Source organism: Drosophila mojavensis, unplaced genomic scaffold (genome assembly GCF_018153725.1).
Source record: "Drosophila mojavensis isolate 15081-1352.22 unplaced genomic scaffold, ASM1815372v1 contig_19, whole genome shotgun sequence".
Classification (NCBI taxonomy): Eukaryota; Metazoa; Arthropoda; class Insecta; order Diptera; family Drosophilidae; genus Drosophila; species Drosophila mojavensis.
In genome coordinates, this window is record NW_025318726.1 from 1,144,985 (window position 1) to 1,169,280 (window position 24,296).

The 24,296-nt window shown below is 43.0% G+C and overlaps 1 protein-coding gene across 4 annotated transcripts in view; it reads left to right on the forward strand.

The window, feature by feature from the left end:
- Positions 1–24,296, forward strand: part of LOC6572471 (homeobox protein homothorax) — a 121,765-nt gene that overhangs the window by 7,668 nt on the left and 89,801 nt on the right. For all 4 annotated transcript variants that reach the window (XM_015166441.3, XM_001998542.4, XM_015166440.3 and 1 more), the window contains exons 2-5: positions 2,714–2,991; positions 6,039–6,180; positions 17,574–17,624; positions 19,714–19,764. In XM_015166441.3, coding sequence (XP_015021927.1) covers positions 2,714–2,991; positions 6,039–6,180; positions 17,574–17,624; positions 19,714–19,764 — 522 coding nt within the window. The remainder of the gene's footprint in view (positions 1–2,713; positions 2,992–6,038; positions 6,181–17,573; positions 17,625–19,713; positions 19,765–24,296) is intronic.

Below are 24,296 nucleotides of genomic sequence, written 5' to 3' on the forward strand. Positions count from 1 at the left end.
CAACGGGCACAGCAACTGCCTAATGCAAGCTTAAAGTGCTGCACAAACTCTTGTAGGCCTTAAAGCCAACAATTGAGTCGAGTGAGTTGTTGCTGTCGTTGTAGTTGTAGTTGTTGTTGTTGTTGTTGGCTCGATGACTTAATGTCTCGCAATCACGACAAAAGCACACACTCACACACACTTATATATATATATAGATAACACACACACAGAACAAGGACAACAACAGAGACTCAGCAACGTGGTTGAAACTCGTCCCGTTGTCCCGTTGGCCATGTGACTGCTGCGCCTGTCACTGACAGCTAGCGCACCGCCCGCCCCGCCCCCGCTCGCTCGCATTGTATATGTGTGGCCCGCAAATACATAAATTTTTGAAGGATTTCGGCGCTGAACTTGTCAAAATCAGACGACAACACCAACAGAGCCAACAGAGCCAACATAGCCATATACATACGGAGCTCCCGTTTGCGTCCCCCGATTGCTGGCTGTGGGCTATTGATTCACCCATCGGTAAAGAGAGGAGTGTAGTGTACATACAGACGGACAATGCGAGAGCAGAGCTTGCGACGCGCTCAACAAGGTCATTGGCTCGGGCTCGTTTGGGGCCCGCAGATGATCATCAATCAAATGGGGGAAAGCCTTAAGTCTTCGGTGCCGGGTCTTAAGTGTGTTTGCCTGTTCGATTTTTGGCGCGTTCGGTTACAAAAGTAACAAAAGTCCGCTCATTTGGGCACTGCCATTGGGAACGGGAATGGGAATGGGATTCGGAATGGTAGATAGGGAACGCGAGGGGAATACGCGCCGCTCAATTCCCACATTACTTATGTACAAGTACAAATTGTGGTAATTTTCAGAGATCTCTTTGTTGGCGATTTTGTTTGTGCTTTGCTTTGTTTTCTTAGCTGTGGCTATAACTGTGGCTATAGCTGTGGCTGTGCCTGTGCCTGCGCCAGTGGCTGTGGCTCTGCTCCGCTCTGGTGTTTGTTGGTGCTCCACAATTTCCTCATTTCTAAAAGCAACGTCGTTGCCTGCGAGCTGCTTTGTATACTCGCTCATTCGCTGCTGGCTCTGCCACCAACACTAAAATTAGCATAACAACTTTATAGTTTAACTGCTCGACTGCCTGGGTCTGGCCCCGACCCGGCCTGCTCTGGCTGTGGCTCTGGGCCCGCTCGCTGGCCTGCAACTGATCCGGTCTGGCTGTATCTATAAGTTTGTATCTTGCATGCATTGCATATACTACATACATATATGCACAGGGACGCCAACACTAAGAATGAGTGACAAAGAGACAAAAAACATACAGAGAAACGGAACAAAACTCGATTTGTGCTTGCTGCAGCTCAAAAGCTGCACAGTAACTAATCTGTTGTGTGTATCTAAAGGATTGCTGAAAGCCAAAATGACAAAAGGTCTCGCTACGTTTTGCAGGTGGCTGCAGCAGCTGCTGAGAATACCAAACTAGAAGCCATGGGTGGGGTGAGAGGGGCTAGGCAAACACAGTCAGCCATTGATAGACCCATTTCAAAGTAAGCACACACACACACACGCAGACACACAGACAGAGTGTGTCAGGTGCAAATCCTGGCTGAAAGCTGAATGCCAAGTCAAGAGCCACTTGCCTCAAAGCGAACCCAATGCCAATCCCAAGCCGCCAAGCGTCACTCAGTCAATTGCTCATTTAGTGTCAAAGATTTTTCCAAGACGATAACAACACACAACCACACACACACACACACATACACACTCACATCAATTGCGAGGGAAAACTGCGGCAGCAAAAAGTGCCATCATTTCTTGTCGCTGCACCAAAATCTTGTCAACTGGCTGCGCCACGGCTTCAGCTCCTCGCAGCTCCAAAATTATGCAGTGTGAAGCGATGACGACGACGACGACGACGACGACGACGACGCCACTTGAGTATAAAAATGATAAAAATCTTACACAAAAACAACAACAACAACAGGCAGCAATCACAATCACAAAAGGCCGTAATCACAGAAGGCGGAGAGCAGAGCCACGCTGAACTTTAAAAACATACATACATACATATATAAATATGCATATATATATACATATATATATATATATATTCTCATGTAGTTGTTGCCGTTGTTGCATATACGTGAAACCAGTTTGCAATTGAGAGCGAGACGCAGCTAGTGCGCGCTCTTTCACACACACACACACACACACACACTGTGAGTGAAACAGATTAACTGATAACATTAAAAATTACTTTTTTCTTTTTATTTTGCTCTCTGTTAACTGTTTTGCTGCTGCTGATTTTTGGCGCTTAATTAATATGCAAAAAACGTCGAAAGAAAAGAAGCGACAACAGCAACAATCAGCTAAATATACTTATATCTCTATATACACACATAGAGATATCTATATATATATCTATATCTGTATATATATGCATATAGTGCCGTAGCCAAAGTAATCACAAGGTCAAACACAATGCGAACCGTTTTGTTATTTTTTTGGGAGCTTCAATTTTTGTTGACGTGCTTGGAAATAATATTGAAATGAATGTAGGTAGACAAATTTACCGATATATAAATAATATATGGGCAGGTTAAAATATATACACTGACGCTGAGCAAGATTTCTGATTTGAATTAGATACAAAAATATTGCCAATAATATGAAAGTATATTATATTCATTCTGTCTCTCTCTCTCTATTTCTTTCTCTCCCTCTCTCATAGTATGACGATGGCCTGCATGGCTACGGCATGGACTCTGGCGCCGCCGCCGCGGCGATGTACGATCCACATGTCGGCCATCGGCCGCCGGGACTGCAAGGCCTCCCCTCGCACCACTCACCGCACATGACGCACGCCGCGGCAGCGGCCACAGTTGGGATGCACGGCTACCATTCGGGGGCCGGAGCGCATGGTACACCTAGTCATGTATCACCGGTTGCTAATCACCTAATGGGCGCAATACCCGAGGTACACAAACGTGATAAGGATGCGATTTATGAGTAAGTAATACCCCAAAATAAAATGTCGTCTTACCAAAACCCTTTCGATTGCTCAAATCAATTGACGCTGTGCGCTGTGAATGAACCAATTCAGCGATAAGCGCAGATCATAAAGTGTTTGCTCATTCATAAATTGGATTAGACTCGCTCGAAGAGTGCAAAGTGATTAGCGATTTGGAGTTGAAAACATGATCACGTGAAATACTTGATAGGCTTCGATCTATATATAGACCTAGACTATCAAATCAGACCACCAACCATATCAGCTTTGAGATTTAGTACGTCAAAGAGCAGCTCATATACATAGATCCATATCATTCTCAGGCATTTATAGAGGCATTTATGTTGATCTATTATATACATGGCATAGAATCATGATAACATGATCAGCTTAAGGTTGAGTACCTGAAAACCCAGCTCATATAGAGTGATCTTCAGTTAGATCGATCATTTGCAATTTTCATTATCATTTAGATCTTCATTCGACCTGGATCATCTTGAATAAATGACAAATGCAGCTTTTGGCCAATTGATTCATTTAATTTAGTCAAGTTCCGCCTGGCCTCCAGCCAAGATCCTCATCAATTTTTGGGTCTTTTGATCAGTGATCGCCTCACATATTGAATACCAATTGGCAGAGATCGAACCCTGGGCCGAGCCGCCACCTGTTGCCGCCTGTTCGCACCTCTGGCGAAGCAAAGGCGCAGAGCAGAATATATATTCGAGGCGAGGGAGTAACATAATTTAACACACACGCGACTCAATGCCCACGATCCTGCTGCAAAGCAAACAAAATTTGAAAACGAGCAACAAAGAAGGAAGAAAAAAAAAATACAAAATGTTTTTCTCTTGGCTGGGCGTGACCTTCTGTGTTTTGCACAAAATACAAAATTATGGGTTTCCTTTTGGCAAGAGAATTTCTTTTTTAATTTGTGAGCTGCGAGTGCGGTTGTGGCTGCAGATCGGGGGGTGTGGCTCGTGTTTAGTGACGGACACGGCACAACGAACGTGCTTAGGCATTAGGGAGTCCATGCCAAATGAGCAGCAGGTTGTTATTGTTGTTATTGTTGTTGCTGTTGTTGTTGCTGTGCCTTCTGTTCGGTGTTAAGTTGCCAAAATGCGGTTTCGGCTTTTTCTAACTTGATCAAGGAGCAGCGTAGGACACGCTCTGCCCGTGTCATTCGCATTTCTGCAGTTGCGTGCGTCCTGCCAACTGGCAATTTTCATGTGCTGCAACTGACGATGGCCGGACCCGGGGACAGCTGCTTGAGCCTTGTTTGTCTTTGGCTCTGGCTCGTTTTTGTATTCGCATTTTAATAAGCAAATATTTGCTTCAATTTTTTTGCTTTTTCTTTCTGGTTTTTTTTTTTCTTCTTCGGCAATTTTATGAATGAGTTAACTTTGAGCTGCCATCAATCAGCTGTTGCTGCCGCTGACTGTTTGATGAGCCTCCATGCTCATCCTCTACTATCGGACTCTCAAGTGGGTGAGCAAACATGGCGCATGACTTCATTAGCACACTTTTTGGCTGGGACTTTGGCTGTGCCACCTGCAACAGCCACTGGCACCGGCACTGTAAATAAAAACTCGAAAATGCGCTTCTTATTTGTTCAATTGACACCTTGAAAGCGGCAGCCAGACACAAAAATAATAATAACAACAATAAGAAATGGACGCAATGAAAAAAGCAGCCGCTACAATAAAAATGAACATGCGCAGAACTCTCTTAACACCTTCTCGAGTGGAGTGCTGCAACAACAGCAGCAACACCAACAACAACAGCAACAACTTCAGCTGCCTGTCACAAATGCCAAGTCATGGCAAATGAGTGCACACTTTTTTCTGTTGTAGCTTGGCTCGATCCTGGCCAGCGGCAAAGGGCATGGAAATGGAATTGAAAGTTGGAATGGGAAATGGGAATGGAAACTCTGCCGCTGCTGCTGGTGCTCTGCGCACTCGACTGTAAAAAGCGCAAGGGCCTTGGCATTAGCAGTTGTTGCTGCAGAGTTCAGGGGTTTCGGGCCATGGTCCGCTTATTAATAGTTGTTAAGCGCACGGCTACACCCTCGCCTCGCCAATGGCCAATGGTCAGTTGTGCCATCTAATGACCAAATGAAGAGTGCCTGGGCTGGGCCAAGGAACAGCCCCGCCGTTTGCCGAGAGGGTTCGTTCGGCTGGCTCACTCGCTCGCTGCCTAATTTTGTTCAGGTGCAATTTGTGCTTGGAGCGTGAAGAGCAGTTAACAATAATAAAAAACAAAAGAGGAGAGTGTGGGAGAGAGAGAGAGAAAGAGAGAGGGTAACCAGCCGAAAATAGAAAACAAAAAATGGTCAAATCATGCATAGTTGCTGAACTAATCCGTCAAAATGTAGGGCCAGGTCACAATTGGAGGGATTATATGTAGATGTAGATGTGGACGTATTTTCTGTTTTTTTTTTTTTTTTTTTTTCTCCGTTTTCTCCTTAGGCTGAAACGAAACAGCTGCTGTTCATTTGCATGGCAGGAAATAGTTAAAAGCAGCTGGCAATCCACTGGGAAATAATGTTTCTAACTCATGAATATATATAGTACATACATATAGATATGGCTTTGGCATCGACCTTCACTTAAATCGGCACAAATCTTAATCTAACTCTTTTCGGTGTATTAATCTGCTGAAATACCAAATTTAAATGGAATGGAATGTGGATTTAATGCTGATATTATTAAAAAAGATAATAAAATTATATAAATTAAGAGATTAATGAAAATGAAAATATGTAAAAGAAAAATAATAAAAAATAAAATAAAATAAAATAATCTAAATTATAATAAAGAGAAATTATAAAATAAAAATTTGAAAATAATTAAAATTAAATTATAATAATAAAAATAAAAATAACAATAAATAAAAATAATAATAATAAAATATTTAAAATCATAATATTGCTAGAAAAATATTAAAAATTAAAAACAAATAAAATTGCTAGAAAAATTTATAAAATTAAAATAATATTATTAAATATAAATAAGTGTTGATAATAATATCTTTCTCTTTCATTTTGCAGACATCCGCTATTCCCGCTCTTAGCGCTCATATTCGAGAAATGCGAACTGGCCACATGTACGCCGAGAGAGCCTGGCGTGCAAGGTGGCGATGTTTGTTCGTCGGAATCGTTTAACGAGGATATTGCAATGTTCAGTAAACAGGTAAGCAAAGGTACCGAAGAAGAAGAAGAAGAAGAAGAGTCGGCAGGCAACAGGCCAACAGGCTGCTATTGCCCTCTCTGTCATGGTGCTCCGTTTGGGGGTAATTGGAGCTTTGCCACATGTGCCACATGCGGCACAGCCAGCAGCTCGCGGCACACGAGTCTAACGAAGCAAGCCGTTAAATGATCGGATTTCGGCTTTTCTCTCTCTCTCTCCTTCTCAAGTGGCTGCAGCTAATTGCAAGTGACTCTGGCCTGCCACATGTTGCAAATATGTGCCTCCTGCCACAATTGACAGTTCCCAAAAAAATGAAGAGAAATAAAGCGAGCGAGCGAGCTTATAGTAATTCTTTGCCACGCTGACATTTCAATAATTTACGATGTTTTAACACACAAATTATAATGTTGCAAGCTGTAAGCACATCCTGGCGCATTCTCTGTCCCTCTCTTTCGTTCACTTCCTCCCGCTCTATCTCTCTCTCTCTCTCTCTCGATGTCTGTCTTGCTGCCTTCTATTTATATAAACGAGATCACATTAACGACGCTCACTCAGAGGGCGAGCAAAACTTATGGCTCCATCCAGAGAGATTTTCATGTTGCGATGCAACATTTTTGGCGCGTCAAAAAACAAAAAACAAAAAAGGCAAAGGAAAACACTTTAAAATAAAAATGAAATGAGAAATAAAATATAAGAGGAGACTCACTTTTGTTGCTGTTGCTCTTAGCCAGTTGAGTTTGATTCGCAACACAGCAACAAACACAACGCAAACACAACAAAAAAAAATGATGTTTTTATTTATGGCCCATTTGGAATTTTGACAGGCCTGCCATGGGTAATAAAACCAACAACAACAACATGCACATTTATCAAGATACATTTTTGGTCCTTCGGCTGGGCGAGATTTTGATGAACTTTTGTCAAATTGACAATGAAATGCCAAAATGAAGTTAACAAATTTCTCATGGCGCGAGAGGCTGGGGCACAGGTTCTTATTATTAAATTTTAATTGGATTTATCTCTCAACTTCATAATTCATAATTTCTAATGGTTGTCAGACATTACTTCACACTTTTGCCTAGTGAATGAGGCACAAGCAGACACGCACACCAATATATACATATATGTGTGTATGTAGGATGCTACAGATATAGACAGCATCAACAACTTAGTTGTCGCTTGCATTTCATTTGATTCGATTTGAATTCATTTCGGTCTTTTCTTAGTTGGCCACTAAATTGATGCTGCTGCTGCTGCTGCTGCCGCTGCTGCGGGGTCGTTGTTGTCTCCGTTGCCGTCTTCGGCTGACAAAAATAACTCAAAAATGTCATTCGCCCATCGAATTTTAACAAACGAGCAGCAGCAGAGCAGCAGAGCGCTCACCCAGTCGACTCACTGTCGAGTGCTGCCAACATGGGCGCTAAAAATATGTGGCGATGATTTTTTTTTTTTTTTATCTGCTGCCCCACTGTCGATGCATTTTATATAGATAGTTTGCATCTACTATACAGGCACATCAGATATATATATATATATATGTATATATGTGTGTGTCACTTCATTTTGAGTAAGCAACTGCGTAAAATGCGCCAACGCCAACGCCACAGATCGACAGCGTGAACGAGAGCAACAGATCGAGATCTCAACAATCTGAAAAGTCGGCGCACTCGGCGCATCGTTTGGCATATACTTAGTTAGGCGACTTTTGGTGTTGGCGCTGCTAATGATGCAGCTAAGGAAACGCTTTATAATTTCTCTTTAAAAGCAGCTGAAGAAAAAAAAAAGAAGCATTATATATATATAAATATATATATATGTATATGTATATAAATATATACAGTTGTGTGTACTTTATAAATAAGCAACAAAAGCTGAAGATGTTGTTGCTCCCAAAGCAACGCATCGCACATGTCCCTCCTACTCTTCGTCTCGCCCTCTCTCTCTGTCTGCCGGCCTGTGTGTTGTTATTGTTGTTGATTTGCTTAATGTGCTGCTGCACAGGCTTTGTCTCCAATTTGCCTCTGCGCCCGCTTTTGTTTTTGTAAGACAAAGACAAACCCCATGCTGATTGCCCAAATAATTTTTATGATTTCATTTTAAGTAATTTTTAATGAAAATCAGTCGTCGCTCGCCTGCCCGCCTGACAGTTTTCTTGTTGTTGTTTTTTTTTGGCGTTTTGGCTAATAGTTTCTACATGCGACGAGTTGATATTTTGGCGTTGACAACGCAACTCCATTGTCTGATCCTCGAGCAGTTGTTGTTGTTGCTGTTGCTGTTGCTGTTATTGCAGATTGCAGCCATGCGTGCAGCAACAGCAGCAACAGCCTGCGTCTGTTTCTAAGTTGTTGCCTCACTGTGTTGGGGGCTGTCTGTTTTGGCATGATGATTAATGAAGTGCGGGTAAACTGATGATGATGCTGCCGCTGATGTTGATGATATTTTGAATTCGAGTTGGACTGTAGCTGTTGCTGTTTTCCATATGAGCAACATGATGTTGTTGTCTCTTGTTGCTTGTTGCCTGCCTTGCGACTGTCCTTGACATTATAGCTATGGCAAAGACTGTAGCTACATCTGTCACAACATTGACACGGCCCGAACTGAGTAACTTTCTACACTGGAACTCGAAAGAGACAGAGAGAGAGAGAGAGAGATAGAGGAATAGATAGAGATAGAGAGGGGAGAGAGTAGTTATAGGAAACGCCTTTGGGCTATGGTTCGTTCTGTCGTTCTGGATTAGCCGCAGCCGAGGCAGCAGGTAGCTCGCAAAGAAGAAGAAATACGCAGAGAAGCCCGAACAGGTTAAGCGTTAATACCAATCAATGGCTTGGCCTATGGCTGGGCCAACGTTTGTACAAAAGCAATTTAATGTGTGCCCCGTACCCGGAGACTCGCATTTCCCAACATTCTGTATTTTGTTGTTGTTGTTGTTGTGTTTTTTGTTTTCGTAAATTGCATTTTCTGATTTCGAATGAAACGAAACGAAACGAGAAGAAAGACACAGATTTCTATAGTGAGCCCATAATCAGGTATGAAAGGTTACGCTTGCGCAGTTGTGTATTGTCAGAGAGCGAGCAGGCAAGGCAGGCAGGCAAGGCAGGCAGGACGGATGGACGGATGGACAGCGGGACGGCGGGACGAAGGGCTGGCTGGCAAGAAGGCAGCCAGAGCCTAGCTAGCCAACCAGCCCGCCAGCCAGCCAGCAGGCAGCTTGGAATGCTCACTTGGAACTGTGCCTGCATCTCTACGCATTTGCGTGTGTCTCGTTTGCTGAAAGGAACTTAATCTCCTTTGTGCAATATTCCTCCCTTTTGGCCGCACTCCGCAGCGAAGTCGCAGTCGGAGTCGGAGTTGGCCAGGCTCTCGCTCCTCGTTGTTGTGGTTGTTGTTGCTGTTGTTTTTCTTTTAATGATAAAAAATACAGAAACCTTTGCCTTTTTATTTGGAATTCGGTATTGGTACCTTTTTAATCTCAGCAGCTGTGCGAGCAAGTGAGAGCGCACCATCGATACCTCCCGCTCTGGCTTTGAGCTATGCGCAGTTATATTATTAAAGCATTGTTCTTTTATTTGCTCGCACAACCCTTAGAGCCAGCGGGTTCTCGGTTTTGAATTTCTTGGCGAACAAAGGCGCAACTACACACAATCAGGCCCAACTTGTTAGCCAAAAAAAAAAAAAAAAAAAAAAAAAGAGAGAGAGAAAAAAGAATACTGCGAAAAGAGCAGCGCTGTTGTCCCGTTTGAAATGCGAATTGCGCAGCCGCAACTGTTGCCAAATGGCAAATGGCAAATGGCACCGCTGAGCCACCACAGGGAAACTATTCAGATCGCACCACCCACCCGGTCAGCGTATATTTAGTTTGACTTACGTCGCTTTACAGCTGCAAACGCTTCCCGCTTTGCTTTTGATTACATTTGAATTCTTTTCCATTTGCGTCTGTGGCAGCTTTTCAGCTATTTCGGGTTTTTCGCTTTTCCAATTGCTAGAATTTCGAATTTTTCTTCGTTCTATTCAAATATTTGTTTATGAAACCACTTGGCGCCTTTTAAATGTTATTATTTAGTTTGCTCTGTGTCTGCGTGTGTGTGAGTGTGCGAGTGTGTCTGCGTGTGTGTGTGTGTGTTTAGATTGAGCGCGCATTTGGCCGGGGTCGTTAGACGAATCGTCTGCTTAGCTGATGACTTTCAATATTTGTACAGTAGTTTGACCCTTCCTAACAGCTCTATATATGCACGATATGAAATGGTGCATGCTGCATTTCGTAGATAAATTATCGCTGTGTGTGTGCCGCATTACTTGGGTCCTAATACGTTCATCAAATACAGGCCATAACCCATTAGATTGGCCCTATTAGCTGGCGATGGAATGCAGACGGACAGCAGCAGCAGAAGCAGCAAAAGAGAACGAGTTATTTATGTACATGGAAATAGATGTATACATATCTTATATATGTACAGTTTATATATATATACTCTTAGATAGATTCACGCATTGATCTATGTATATATTTAGTTGACTACTTCGTGTGTCGGAGCATTTTATTAGTCAGGTGGCCATTATCATTTAGTTGTGTAAGCATCTCAAGTATTTCGTTCTGATCCAAAGTCTTTCGCTGCGACTTTATTTATGTGCCGTTACTTATGAGCCGCCATGATTTATGTCCCGTTCTCGCGAACGCGACGTGTGCTAAACGCTTTCAATTAAAAGGTGAAGGAAGAAAGCGTCGACAAATTGGGCAATGAGTGTTGACAATCGATGGCAGCGGATACCCTGTAATTTGCCAATAGGTAGGGCATGCATGCGATACAGAATTGATAGATTAAGTTAAGAATGATTAGGAACTTCTCTATTCAGTTTTCTATTATATTTTTATCTCATTTTCATATTTGAATACCCTGTAAGTTGCTTATTAGGTATGTAATCGACTCAGACTCAACTTAAAGTTTTCAATGATTGGGAACTTGTATACTTAAGTTATACTTATATAATCTTAGAACATTTGCTATGACACTGATACTTTACTAGCTTCAAATAAATGGGGTATACCAGCCTACTCCAATGATTAGGAACTTTTATACCCTGTAAGCTTCTGAAAAGTTGATCAGTTAATACACTAAGACAACAATGAATTTGTTGACTGAGAACTTTTATCTTCTATGATATTTCAAACAATTGTAATGGGTATCTGCTCGTCTATACATCTCTGAGTGTACTCATTTTGGATTGTCTCTGTCAAACGCATCTATAGCATATTTACTTTGCATTTTCATGCTGTTATCAGTCAACGAACGCCGGATGTTTGTCCAGGCCGCGGCCCAGACGCCTCTGGCATGATGAGAGCGATCCATGGGGCACAGGTACCATTGATATGCGCCACAAGTAGTCAACGAAAGCAGCACACAAATTGTTGGTGCTGCTGCTGCTGTTGTTGCTGCTGCTGCTGTTGTTGCTGTTGTTGCTGCTGCTGCTGCTGTAACATTCCAATGCAAATATTGACATTCAGAATGTTGCTAATGTTTACGCGCTTCTATGCCAGATTGTTAAAAGGTATCCGAGCCGGGAGTGGCAGCTACCTCAGTGCTTCGTTTGTCTTGGGTCGTAAAAGATGGCCATAGACACACTTATAGATACAGATACACACACACACACACACACACACACAGAGGGTATCATAAAAAGTAAATCAGTCGAGACGCGCCGCATGTGGAACTGTCCCATTATGGAACTGTGCGCATGTAGCTTTTACTCTGGCACTCGCACTCGAATTGTCACCTCAATTGTCGTAGTTTTTTCTCTCTAGTCTTGCTGTTGTTGCTGTTGTTGTTGTTGTTGTTTTTTACTACTGATATTGTGTGCCCATTATAAAGATAAAAACGATGGCACTGCCAGATCGAGCGCGTTACACATTTCTCGCTGTGGGTTCGGTTTGGCTTTGCTTGATGTTTATGTTTATGTTTGTGTTTGTGTTTGTGTTTTGTTTTGGTTTTCGGTTCGGTTTGGTTTGGTTGGGTTTGGTTTTCTGGCTCGGTTAATGGACGGTTAAAGGTAATCAGGCGACATTAAACAAGCACTACAACAGCATTATCATTATAATCGTCATTATCATTAACGCGATTATCAACATCAGCAGCAATGCCAACACACGTAACGTCATCAGCTAAGCAAATATCATTTCTTTTTTCGTTTTTTTGTTTTCGGTATTGCATTACAACAAAATTATTGTTCAACAAAGTTTTTTTTTGTGTATGTGTGGGTGAACTGCAGCTCGAACTGGAGCTGGGAATAAGTTGAAAGGGGGGCGTGGAGGGTTAAAGGCATTGCGGCATTGTGCAAGCTTTTAGGTACTTAACTGTGGCTAGCTGCTGCTGCTGTTGTTGTTGTTGTTGTTGCTGTTGCTTGCAACAACTGTTGTAGGTGTGAGAAATTTGATAGGCTTTCTTGAGTCTTTGGTTACCGGGTTGAGGTAACTGCAATTTTCAAGTGAATGATTTTGGAAACAGATGTTATGGCCTCATGCCAAGGCACGACCAGACAGCCAACTGATTCGACCGGGCTCGCGCGGAACGATTGAATCTCTGAGAGAGAACTTCATCAGTCGGCTTGCAGTTTGATTATTAATAATAATTAGTAATTAGTAATTGGTAATTATTTATGGCTAGTCAAAAAACCAGTTCTATACAATTTTCAATTTCTTTTAAATTACATAGTCACACACACACACACACACGCACACAGCAAGGGCATTTGAAATTGTTACCTGTTGAGAAGCTAAATCTACTTTTTTCTTTTGGTATTTAATTTTGTGTTCTAGAGAGATAAAAAACTCGATAACATTTCGACAGCTTCTCTCGGCAAATGTTGCGTATGTTTGTTGTTATAGCTGCTGCTGGGCTAATTCGTTTGCCTTGCGTTTGTTTATGATAGAGGCAGAGGCAGAGCCCGCATGCGGTTGAGCGGCGCAGAGGGCTAGAGTCGGAGTCCGGCGCCGTGGCACGCATCGAAAGACAAAAGTAATAATGAAAATTAGTGTAGCGACGTGCAGCAATTTAGGCGCCACAGAGACAGAGAGTGTGGAGAGAGAGAGAGGGAGAGTGAGATGGAGAGGGCGCGAGAAAAGCCATTAGCTTAGATAAACTAATAAGAGAAACGTGCACAATGAACTAGTTCCATTTGCAGTTACGGCTACAGTTTCAGTTTCAGTTTCATTTTCAGTTCATGAGCTACCTTTGGCGGCGCTGACGTTGCGTCTGCGTCTGCCTGTGCCTCTGCCTCTGCGACTGCGATTGTTGTTATCACTGCAGTTTCTCAAGTGCTTTGGGGTTTGACGGGGGCTTTGCGCTGGCGATCGCCCGTTGTCCGGCCGTTTGGCTGTTTGGCTGTTTGGCTACTGTGCGCGCTGATTCCAAAAGTCGACATGGCAGGGTGCATGAATTGCTTTATGGCCGTTTGCTGGGCGCGCTTTATGGCCATTACTCAAGTGCTCAAGACTTCACTACACCAATACACACACACACACACACACACACACTACACTACACTGCACTACACAACCCTACACACACTCTATACACTTGCACCTCGTCCTCTCTGCAGCGCGCACAGGTTTATGGCCAACACAATGCCCGGGCTATAAACGCGGGCGGACTTGGACGAGCTGCTCCTAGCTATTGGCATAATAAAAACGTAGCAAAAAGAAAAACAAACGCTCTCCGCTCCGCACAGCACACACACTACGGCATTTTGTGCGGCGGTTTTATAGACTTGAGCTCTTTGGTGGATTGCGTTTCGATTTTTATTTCGGTTTTTAGTGGCTCAAATTTCTATAAATTTATCATGTGAGAAATTAAAAGCAGTTGTGATTGAATCATAATTCTAAGTATATACACATACACATACACATACATATGCATATGTGTATATGTATTTTGGGTTTTACTTGGGCGTTTTATGGCCCGATTGTGGCTGATAGCACGTGGCCAGGTTGATGAAATAAACGAATTTGATTTGAAAATGCCATACAATTTATGGCCAGCAAACGAAACGTCAGCAGCGCCGATCTTGCAACTGTGTGGTATCTTTTGGCGAGACAATGTATGGCAACGTCACCGGAAGAACACAGAACATAGAACACAGAACCCGAAATCGAATTCGAAAACCCCAGACCGAACCCGCGTTGGTGGCCAGGGGCTGTCAGTAGTCGTTGCTGGTTGTATAATTGCATTTATTGGGGGGGCCCATCATAAAAGCGCTTCAAGAGCAGTATCTAAACAGTAGTGATTTTATTTAGTCGCCGTGCTGCTTGCGAAATTTATGAGCGGCCCATGTGAAACTGATTAGAAGCCAAAGAAAGAACCTGCGACAGTCCAGGGGCGAATATGACACGCAATTTTCAATTTTCTATTTTATTTTTAAAGTGCGTGTGCATGTCTGTGTGTGTGTGTGTGTGTGTGCTTGGGGCTTTTGTGGGGGCTTCCGCATTGGACACTACTTGGAAATTGAAAATGTGCTTCTCTTGCGCCTGGCTATAAATATGAAATTGTCAGCTGCAGACGCCCACGCGGCTGTGTTGACAAAATGTTCATATAGAATTTTCATATAGAATTTTCCTTATGCTTTCTCATTTTCATTTTCATTTTCATTTTGATTTTCATTTCATGATGTTGATGTTATTTTCACGCCCGCTGCTGACTCGACGTTCCGGCATGTCCCGACTTATTTATAGACTTGTCTCATGCTGTGTATTCGCTTGTTGGCAATGATTTATACATTTTTAAAAACCGCATCGCAGACAACGGCATTTCGTTGGGCCATTGGGCTAGCCGCTTATCAGTGGCTCTCGGCCTGTAATTACCGCTGAGAGTGCTCTCAGTAACAGAGAGAGATGGAGAGAGAGAGAGAGTGTGTCTCTTGGAGGAGCGAGCGAGGGCAGCCATTTTGATTTGGAGAATGAAAAGTGCGTGTGTGCCATATGCCCAGTTCCCCGATGTCTTGCTCTCCCACTCTCCATCTCCCTCTCTCTCTCTCTCTCTATCTCTCTCTGCATCTCCATCTCCCTCTCGCTCTGGGTCTGCATAAAGAAACCGCGACCCTCGTGCTTTTCATATCAGCTAAAGCAAAAGCGCGACCTGGTCGCCAGTCAGCCATCCAAACGGAGAGTTATCATGCAAACCAGTTTGACAACTTTAACTGTATGTGTGTGCCTCTGTGCGTGTGTGTGTGTGTGTGTGTGTGCAACGCCAGCGACCAACCAGCATTTGAAAATGCAACATTAAAGCCAACGGGTAACAGCTTTGGCACAGAACTCTCCACACGCAACTTCAGCCTATGCTCAATGGCTGTGCCTTGTATCAGTTCCTATTGTTGTTGTTGTTACTGCTGTTGTTGTAGTTGTAATTGTTACTCTGTTTGCCGCACAATGGGGCGTTTTTCTCATGCTTCATTGTGGCCCGATGCCCACATATTTGCAGATGTTCGACTTGAAACATGGAATTGCAACTCCTTACCGAACCGAACCGTTTGCTCGCTCGCAATATAATTATTGGTCATCTATGGCTCAGTGGATTCTAATTGCCGTTACGATACTCCAAGTGGCTTCTATATGGAGTGAGAGATTTGCCAGCAAGTGTGAATCATTAGACTTGATTCTATATTAAGTGCATTAATTGACTGAAATGCCTATTTTAATCGGTAGTACTTATAAGTCATCATAGCTAAGCGATCTATTAGGCAGAGAAGTTTCGATGTATATGCATTCATAGAAGACTTGATAGGCTAAACTCTAAAGAGATCAATGCAATGGTCGATCTATGCATTAACAGGCTTTAAATGCTTATAGAAGATTGGCCTGATCTATTATACAGCTAATTGTCGATATATCTGCATTAATAGAAGAGATCATAGCTTAACCTCTAGAGAGCTGACTTCAATGCTCGATCTATGCTCTAATAGACTTGAAATATTTATAGACGTCCTCAGAGCTCAAACTTCGCAAAAATCATTGCAATTGTCGATCTATGCATTAAGAGGCTAAAAGTATTTTAGAATACTTCATAGGTTACCTCTAGAAAGATCACTGCGATTGTTGATCTATACATTAACAGACTCTAATAGCTCAGTTTCTGCAGAGATTACTGCAATTGGCTTGATCTATAATGCAGCTAACTGTCGATATATTTGTTTAAATAGAGAGATCAATTTAATTTATGCATTAAAAGACTTGAAATACCTAAAGAAGACTCAAACTTTGCAGAGATCACTGCAATGCCGATATATTATGGAACTAACTGTTAATATACCTGCATTGTTAGACTTGAAATACTTATAGACGCCTGCATAGCTAAACCTCTGCAGAGATCACTGCAAATGGCTCGATCAATAGATATCTGCTGCTGCGACCGCCTGTAGTGCAGCCTTCCAAGCATATTTGCATTGGGTGGTCTCTGGCCAAGGCTAGGGCCAGAGAATAGAAAAGACACAAATGAGTATGCGAGCACAAGGTCGAGTCGAGTTGAGATCGTTGCGTTGCTATGAAATTTCGCAGCGGGTGTAGCTCTGTTTTGTTATGTCTTTTTGCCTTTTATCCACACATAGAGCTATCTATCTATTGAGGAACGACCCAAGCTGGTCTCACAGATCTCGCACAGATGGGGCATAGAGTTCCGTGAGAGCCAGCAGAGCGAACAGCGATCTTCACTAATGGCAACAGCCAGAGCAACAACAACAGCAACAATAATAAAATCAACAAATAATTCGCAGCATTTATTTGACCTTCTGTCGCATTTTGGTCGGTCGGTCGCGGTCTGTGTGGCCATTTTTTTTTATCTAGCCACATATTGCTTTTGTGATTTTTATCTAAGTGTGGGGTTTATTTCTGTTGCCTTTTGCAATAAAAATAAAATAACAACAACAAAATGCGAACAAAATAAAAACGAGAATCGCTTTTATGGTCACAGCGAGTCACCTCTGATGTCTGATGAGCAACAACAGCAAAAGCAAATTTTACGCAAATGTTGCGTTTCCCATGCTGTGTTTTGGTAACCATCTCCCGTTGTTGTTGTTGTTGTCGCTGTTGCCTGGTTTTATATGTAGTGTTTAGCTTGGTGAGCGCTTATCGCTTGGACTGTGAGCTGGCATCATAAAACTACGGCGACACCGCCAGACGGACAACAGCAAAACATTGGCGACCTAGTCACGGAGTTGCTGCAGTTGCCACCTGCCTGCGTTCGTCAAGAATCAGCAGCAGCAGCAGCAGCAGCAGCAACAGCAACAGCAACAGCAGCAGCAACAGCTGCCACTTCTTATGCATATTTGCAACGATTTGAAACTAGTATACATAATGTTTCTCTTTTATACTCATGCCATCTCTCTCTTTCTCTCTTGCGCTCTGCCTCTCATTTCAGATAAGATCACAGAAACCCTACTATACCGCAGATCCCGAAGTCGATTCACTGGTAAGTAAACAAAACGTTGCCCGGCAACAATGTTGCAGCAACATGCCTCAATGTGTGTGTGTGTGTGTGTTTGTGTGTGTGTGTGACTGCCTCTCTGCGATCACCTTGACCCAAAACAATGACAACAATTGAATAATTTTCTTTTATTTAGAATAAATCACAGCAAATTTAGCTGCAGCCAAAGCAATTTATGAGCATTTGTTTGCTCACTTGCAAGTCGAAGTCGACAGCCACTGCCTCAGAGCGGAGCAAGTTGTTTAGTCATTTTATTGGACAGCGTTGCCATACTTTGCTCTCGCACGCATTTTGATTTTGCATGTTGCTGCAGGATGGGCACGGCCAACAACGAACAGGGGGTGGGGGCGAGGGGAGCAAAAGGCGACGACCAAGCGACACAGCGACCGATGCTCAACGCGACTACAATATGAAGCAGAACGATTTAATGATGCATATGACATTTTTGCACTCTCTAAATGGCCAGCCTTTGGGTGTGCAAAAGACGACGGCAACAACAACAACAACAGCAACAAAAACAGCAACAGCAGCAACAATAAAGCCATCGTCGTGCTCGTGGGTTAGTTAAATGCATTCAGATCTGGGCAGTCCGAGTCATAGCCCCAAGGCAAAGGCAAATGCCATCAAGACAACCTTGACGGCGATCATGGCATGATCATCATCAACATCACCACGATCATCATCATCACGATCATACTCATCTTGTTATTGCGCTGGGGCAACAAGTGTATATAAAGTCCTCCTCGAATTATGCCAATCTCTAGATTAAGAGAATATATATAAGAGAGTGTATAGCTATATAGATGCAAGATTTCGCTTAGCAACACATGAGTCAGCAGATACTTATGTAGCTGCTGTCTGTCCGTCTGTCTCCCAGCGCATTCCACAAGAGATTTTTTGGAGAACATGTAAATCAAGACGGAAATGCTGCGTGCAAAAAGTGCAAAACGATCCATGCAATTGGGCTGTGCAAATCGCGTCAACAGTTGTTGCTGCCGTTGCTGCTGCCGTTGCTGTTGCATATAAAGAGATTAAGGGGCAAAACTAATTTTAATTGCGGCTGCCTTCGTACCACACGACAGACAGAGGCCGCTCTGCCCAGTCGTAAATGTGTCACTCACAGAGATGCTGCTGCTGTTGCTGCTGCTGTTGCGGCGTTTAATGTCGCTGGTTTTATGGCGTATTAGTCGCCGGCAACAGCAGCAAGGCAAGAGAAATCTCTGGCGGTGGCCCTAATTTTATGCACTTGCAGATTAGTTTATTAGTTGTAGTACAAACTCACTGAATGCCAGCTGAACTGAACAGCAGACTGAACTGAGAGAGTCAAATGGGGGCACCCGGACCTGCCGCGTCTGTGTTGGACAACTGTGATCGGCTCTGTCTCTGGCTCCAGCTCTGGCCATGGCCGTGTGCGCCTGCGTACTTTGGCCATAAATCATTTTGGCATGCCACCACTCGGTGGTGCTGCTGCAGAGTTCATGTTTGAACATTTAAAAGTGCATTTAGTAACACTTACTTAAACAAAAATACGCTTTGGATACCACATACACACACACGAGCAAGAGCAAGAGCAGGAGCACGAGCACTGCGGCTGTATGGCTGTGCTATAAAAATGTTTATAGCATGTTTTCTCTATGTTATTATTTTACTATGCGGTTCAGTTGGCCGCAGCTTGGCATTAAATGAAATTCTTTAAACTTTTTGCCGGCCGCAGCAGCAGCAGCAGCAGCAGCAGCAGCAGCAGCTGCTGTTGTTGGCGCAGCAACAACAACAACAACATGATCGACAACAGTGGCAGCCACACCAGTTAGCAGCATCGTAAAAATGTCAAATGTCAAACTGACGTTTTAATTAGCATCTGGTCACCCTAACAGTTGGCGCTCTTGCGCTCTGTCTGTGTATGCGAGTGTGTATGTGTGTGTGTGTGTGTGTGAGTGTTTGTGGTTCCGGGGCGTCAAACGATTTGTTTGAGAGCCAACTTTATGGCATTGCATTTTATGATCTCTCCTTTTGATATGCATAACTCATCCTTGCTCTCTTCTCTCTCTCTCTCTTTCTTACGCTCTCTTTGCAGATGGTGCAGGCAATACAAGTGCTTCGGTTTCACCTTTTAGAGTTAGAAAAAGTAAGTAAACATTGATCAACTCGCATATATATATATATTCTTAAGACATTAATTAAAGGCAATAGCAATACGTTTTCATAGCGCTTAAGCATTAGTTGGTAATTAAATTGTAGCCATCGAGTCTTATGGCAAATGCTGACTTGCCTCGTGGTCAGTTAACTTGAAGCACTTTTATGGCTCACTCCTTGGCTGCAGATCATCAGCTCAGCAGTCATGCAATTAACTGCTGGCCGGGCTGCCAACATTTATCACCGACCCCAACGACCACCCATAAAACCCATAAATCAATTGCAAAGCAAAAAAAAAGAAAGTCAAGTCAGATACCCTGCAATAAAATAGAGGATATGAAGTCAATGCATTTACGATTGCAACTGAGCTGGAGTCTGGGATTATAGCTGCTATTAATCTGAACAGCAGATTATGAGCTATTTGAGCCTTCAATTTCAGGCAACTATCATAGATTTTTATAGGGTATATTGCGACTTGGTTAAACACGACTGCGCTGCGCGAATTGCCAACATTTGTGTTGACATTTTATTGAGCTTGGAGACACACACACACACAGACGCACACACAGAGGCACCTGGGCTCAGCAGGCGGCCATATCTCGCTGGCAAATGTCTAAATTAAAGCAGCAACAACCGTTTTCCATGCAGCTGGCCGTGGCCAAAACTGCATTAATTGCCAATCAAAATTGTAACATGAAAGCCGCTTGCATTGCTTTAGATAGAGATAAGTGCAGCTAAACACTGCCGGCCGGCCAGGACAGACAGGATGTGACATAGCGTTTACAGAGCAAGATACGAGCCGAGCAGACAGCACAAATATTTGTCGCACAGGTGTTTATCACAAAAATTTCGGCCGTGTCGGCGACTATTGTACGATATTTGCATTAAGCGCCGCACAATGCAATGCATTCATGGGCGGTGCGGCTTTGTTGTTAATTCATGAGGTGTGGATTTATTCCCCGCACCCCAACCCGGTCTCTCTCACGCTCTCGCTCTCTCACTCTAGCCGCACATAAATAATTTTTGGGAATGCAGCAACAAGCAACACCTACTTTATTATTGGACACTTTATAGTCTAAATGAAAAAATTACAGGTTGCCTAATTTGTTTTAATTTCAAATAATATGCAAGCGCTTGACTAGACTGGGTGCGTGTGTGTGCGTGTGTGTCGGCTGTCTTAATGGAAGTTGTTCCTCAACGTGGTCGTAATTAATGCCTGCACACTCACTCTCCCTTGCCGCTGCCGCTGCTGCTGCCGCTGCTGCTGCTGCGCTGCTGTGCCAAGAAAATTAATTAGGCAAATGCGCAGCGAACCGTGGAGCGTCGAGCGTCGAGCGTTGGGTCGGGAACCGAAACTGAAGCCCAGCCGAAGTTGGGGCTGAGCCGGGCTTTGAGCTAAGCTCGTCATCAGACTTTGTTTTTTTTTTCTCTCTCTCTCTCTCTCTTCTCTTCTTTCGTTTTTCAATTAACTCTTAAGTAAGAAATTATGCAAAACATTATATAAAAAACATAAAAAAGAGAAGAACAACAGCAACAACAACAATGAAAGCAACATCAATAAGAACGCACAGCAAACGCTATAGGAATACGAAGCTGAGGCATTTGGGGCTGAGAAATGCCTTTGTAGGCCTTCACGGCAGTCATTTACAGTTATTGGAACGCTCTGGCATATGGCTAATGACACATTGACAAATACGAACAAGAAAAGTCAATCAATGTGCAATTAGTGTTGGCCAATCTTAATTACCAACTGCAGCGCTTTCTATTGAAAGTAGTGCAGTAAGCCAAGTCAGTCAGTCAGTCAGAGAGTCTGAGATGGATCAGTCTGTCCCATTCAGTCATTCAGTTATTCGGCCAGCTGCAATTTGTTGCAACCGGCACCCTGTATAACAAACAGAGGAGCGTAGTGAACCGAACGAGATCTTTATCATCATCACACACAGCACAGACAACAGACAAGAGACAACAGACAAGAGACAACACTGCACAGTGCACAGAGCACAGAGCACTGCGAGCACAGCCCACGACAGGTTTTTGTTTTGTCATTTGTCACTCACACAGCTTGCGACACACACGAACCACGACACAGCCAACCAACAGCCAACAATCGGCACAAAGAACTGTAGCAACTTGTACGAAAACAACAAAAATACAATTCATTTATATGCAGCCAACAAAATGCAGCGGGCGATTTTGGTGTATAAAATAAATAAAAACACAAAAAAAAAAAATAAAAACATACAAAAATAAAATAAGAAAAAAAAAAAAAAAAAAAAAAAAATATATATAATACTTAAATAAAATGTGCGGGCTGACTGGCAAAAAAGCGTCTATATATGCTTATGTATATACATCTATATATATGTATATATTGTATGTATGTATCGTATCTGTATCTGTGCATATTTGTTGCTGCTGCTAAAAACAACACACAGAATCAGTTAAAAAGACGCTTCAAGACTTGTGTCTGTCAAAACTGGTTTGCCAGCCCCATTTGCCCAGTCCTCAGTTCCCATCCAGCACGGACAATTCTCGTCACACAGAGTCACATAAAAAAAAAAAAAAAAAAAACACTCAACAACGACGGCGCATTGCAATTGACAAACAGACAGTGGGACACAGTGCCACAAACAGACGGAAGAGACGGGCGGACAGACAACACACGTTGGGTCAGTTGCACACACCCCGGCAGGGGGTAAGCAGTCGCAGCTTGGCGGCTGTACCGGTACTGGCACCGGCATGGGGGCTCCACGGCGACTACCACCACCAATGCCCCAGCGTACACGCCGAATTGGGGGCCTTGTTTTGATGGCCTGGCCAGTTTGGTGCTACAACACCAAACGACAAGCAACAGCTGTATTTTATTTGAATTTTTTTTTTTTTTTTTTTTTTTTGGCTAAGCGAGACTTGAGCTGCAAGCTGGACTTGAGATTTGATGGGGCAACAAAAAGAGCAAATCAAATCAAATGAAATGAAATGTGTGGGCTCCACATTTATTGGCATTAGCACTACGAGCATTTCGAATTTAACAGATGATATAATAATACAATAGAAGGCCAAAGTGGCATACGATATCGTGTATAATGAAATCAATGTTATTTTGCATTCCTCTTTGAAGCGTCATCGTAAACGTAACGTTTCTTTTACGTCAGTAGCAAGTTATGGGCATTCCTCTTTCAAGCATATTCGTAAACGTATACGAGATGTCTTGAGCTTTTCTATTCCATTTTGAAGCGTATTCTTAAACGTGAGCTAAGCTCCTTGGCCTACGCACTCAACTTTGAAGCGTAATCGTAACTTTCCTCTTTACATTACACATTACATTCGTAAACAATGCCTAACAGCGATATTCGTACATTTTATAAAGTGTCATATTTCTTCAGCGAATCAGTTGTGTTTTTACGTTGCTCTTTCAAGCACATTCGTAAGCATTTTTGCAATTTTCCAAGCTCCTTGAAGACAATTTGCCAACGTTACATTTCTGTACCCCAACTGTAATATTTTGGCATTGCTTTGTCATGCTCATTCGTAAACGTTGCACTTGTGCTTGACGCCGATCTCTGCAAGCTCTCAGCTCTTTGTAATTCCGCTTCATGGCATTTTCCTTAAACGTCTTTCCAATAACAGAATTGTTGATATCAATTCATGTTGGCAGAGCATTCACAGTTCGCTACATTTATAACTCAAACTCAAAAAACATTTCTATCTATTTATTTATTTGCTTTGTTTTTGTTTTTGTTTTTTTCTGAATTAAAATATTTATTTTTGCCAAGCGCTTAGATTCAGTCTGTACTGTTTTGTCGGCAATCGTTGCTATTGTTGTTGTTGTCACTGTTGTTGTTGTTGCTGTTGCTTTTTTAATTACATTTCATTTAAATGTCAGCAGTGTTGTACATTTTTTGCCGCACGCTTGTTAAACAAAATGCAAAAAATAAAATAGAGGGAGAGGGAGAGAGAGGATGAGGGAGAGAGGGGAAAAAAAATAAAACTTGTTGCTTGACTGGGACTGGGACAGAGACTGAAACTGAGACTGAGACTGAGACTGAGGCTGCCGACTGGCATCGAGACTGGAGGCTGTGTCAGTTGGTCGGTTTCGTGTGAATCTCAGCCGGAGCTGGTCTAGTCGTCATCTCCGTATAGAACATTTAGCGCTATCTATGAGCGGAAATCGAAAATTACCACTGCGCAGATTGGAGCGATTTACATTAGATTAGAGCGAAGCGAATGCAGGCATAGTGCAATAGTTGTGAGAGAGAGAGAGGGAGAACGGGAGGGAGCGACAGTAAATGAAATGGAATGGTAAACAAAACTATATGCCCGGACGCATTGCGATCGTATCTCTGATAGAGGAAGCTGTAAAATGTAGCGAGGACGGGACTGTGAAAAGTTTTGCTTAACAGGATGTACAAATGACTGTAACATTTACAATACTTGCAACAAGCAACGCCCCCAGTGCGCTGGCTGGCAACACAGCAGCTGCCGGTGGTGCTGCTTGTGCTGCTGTTGCTGCTGTCGTGGGTCCCA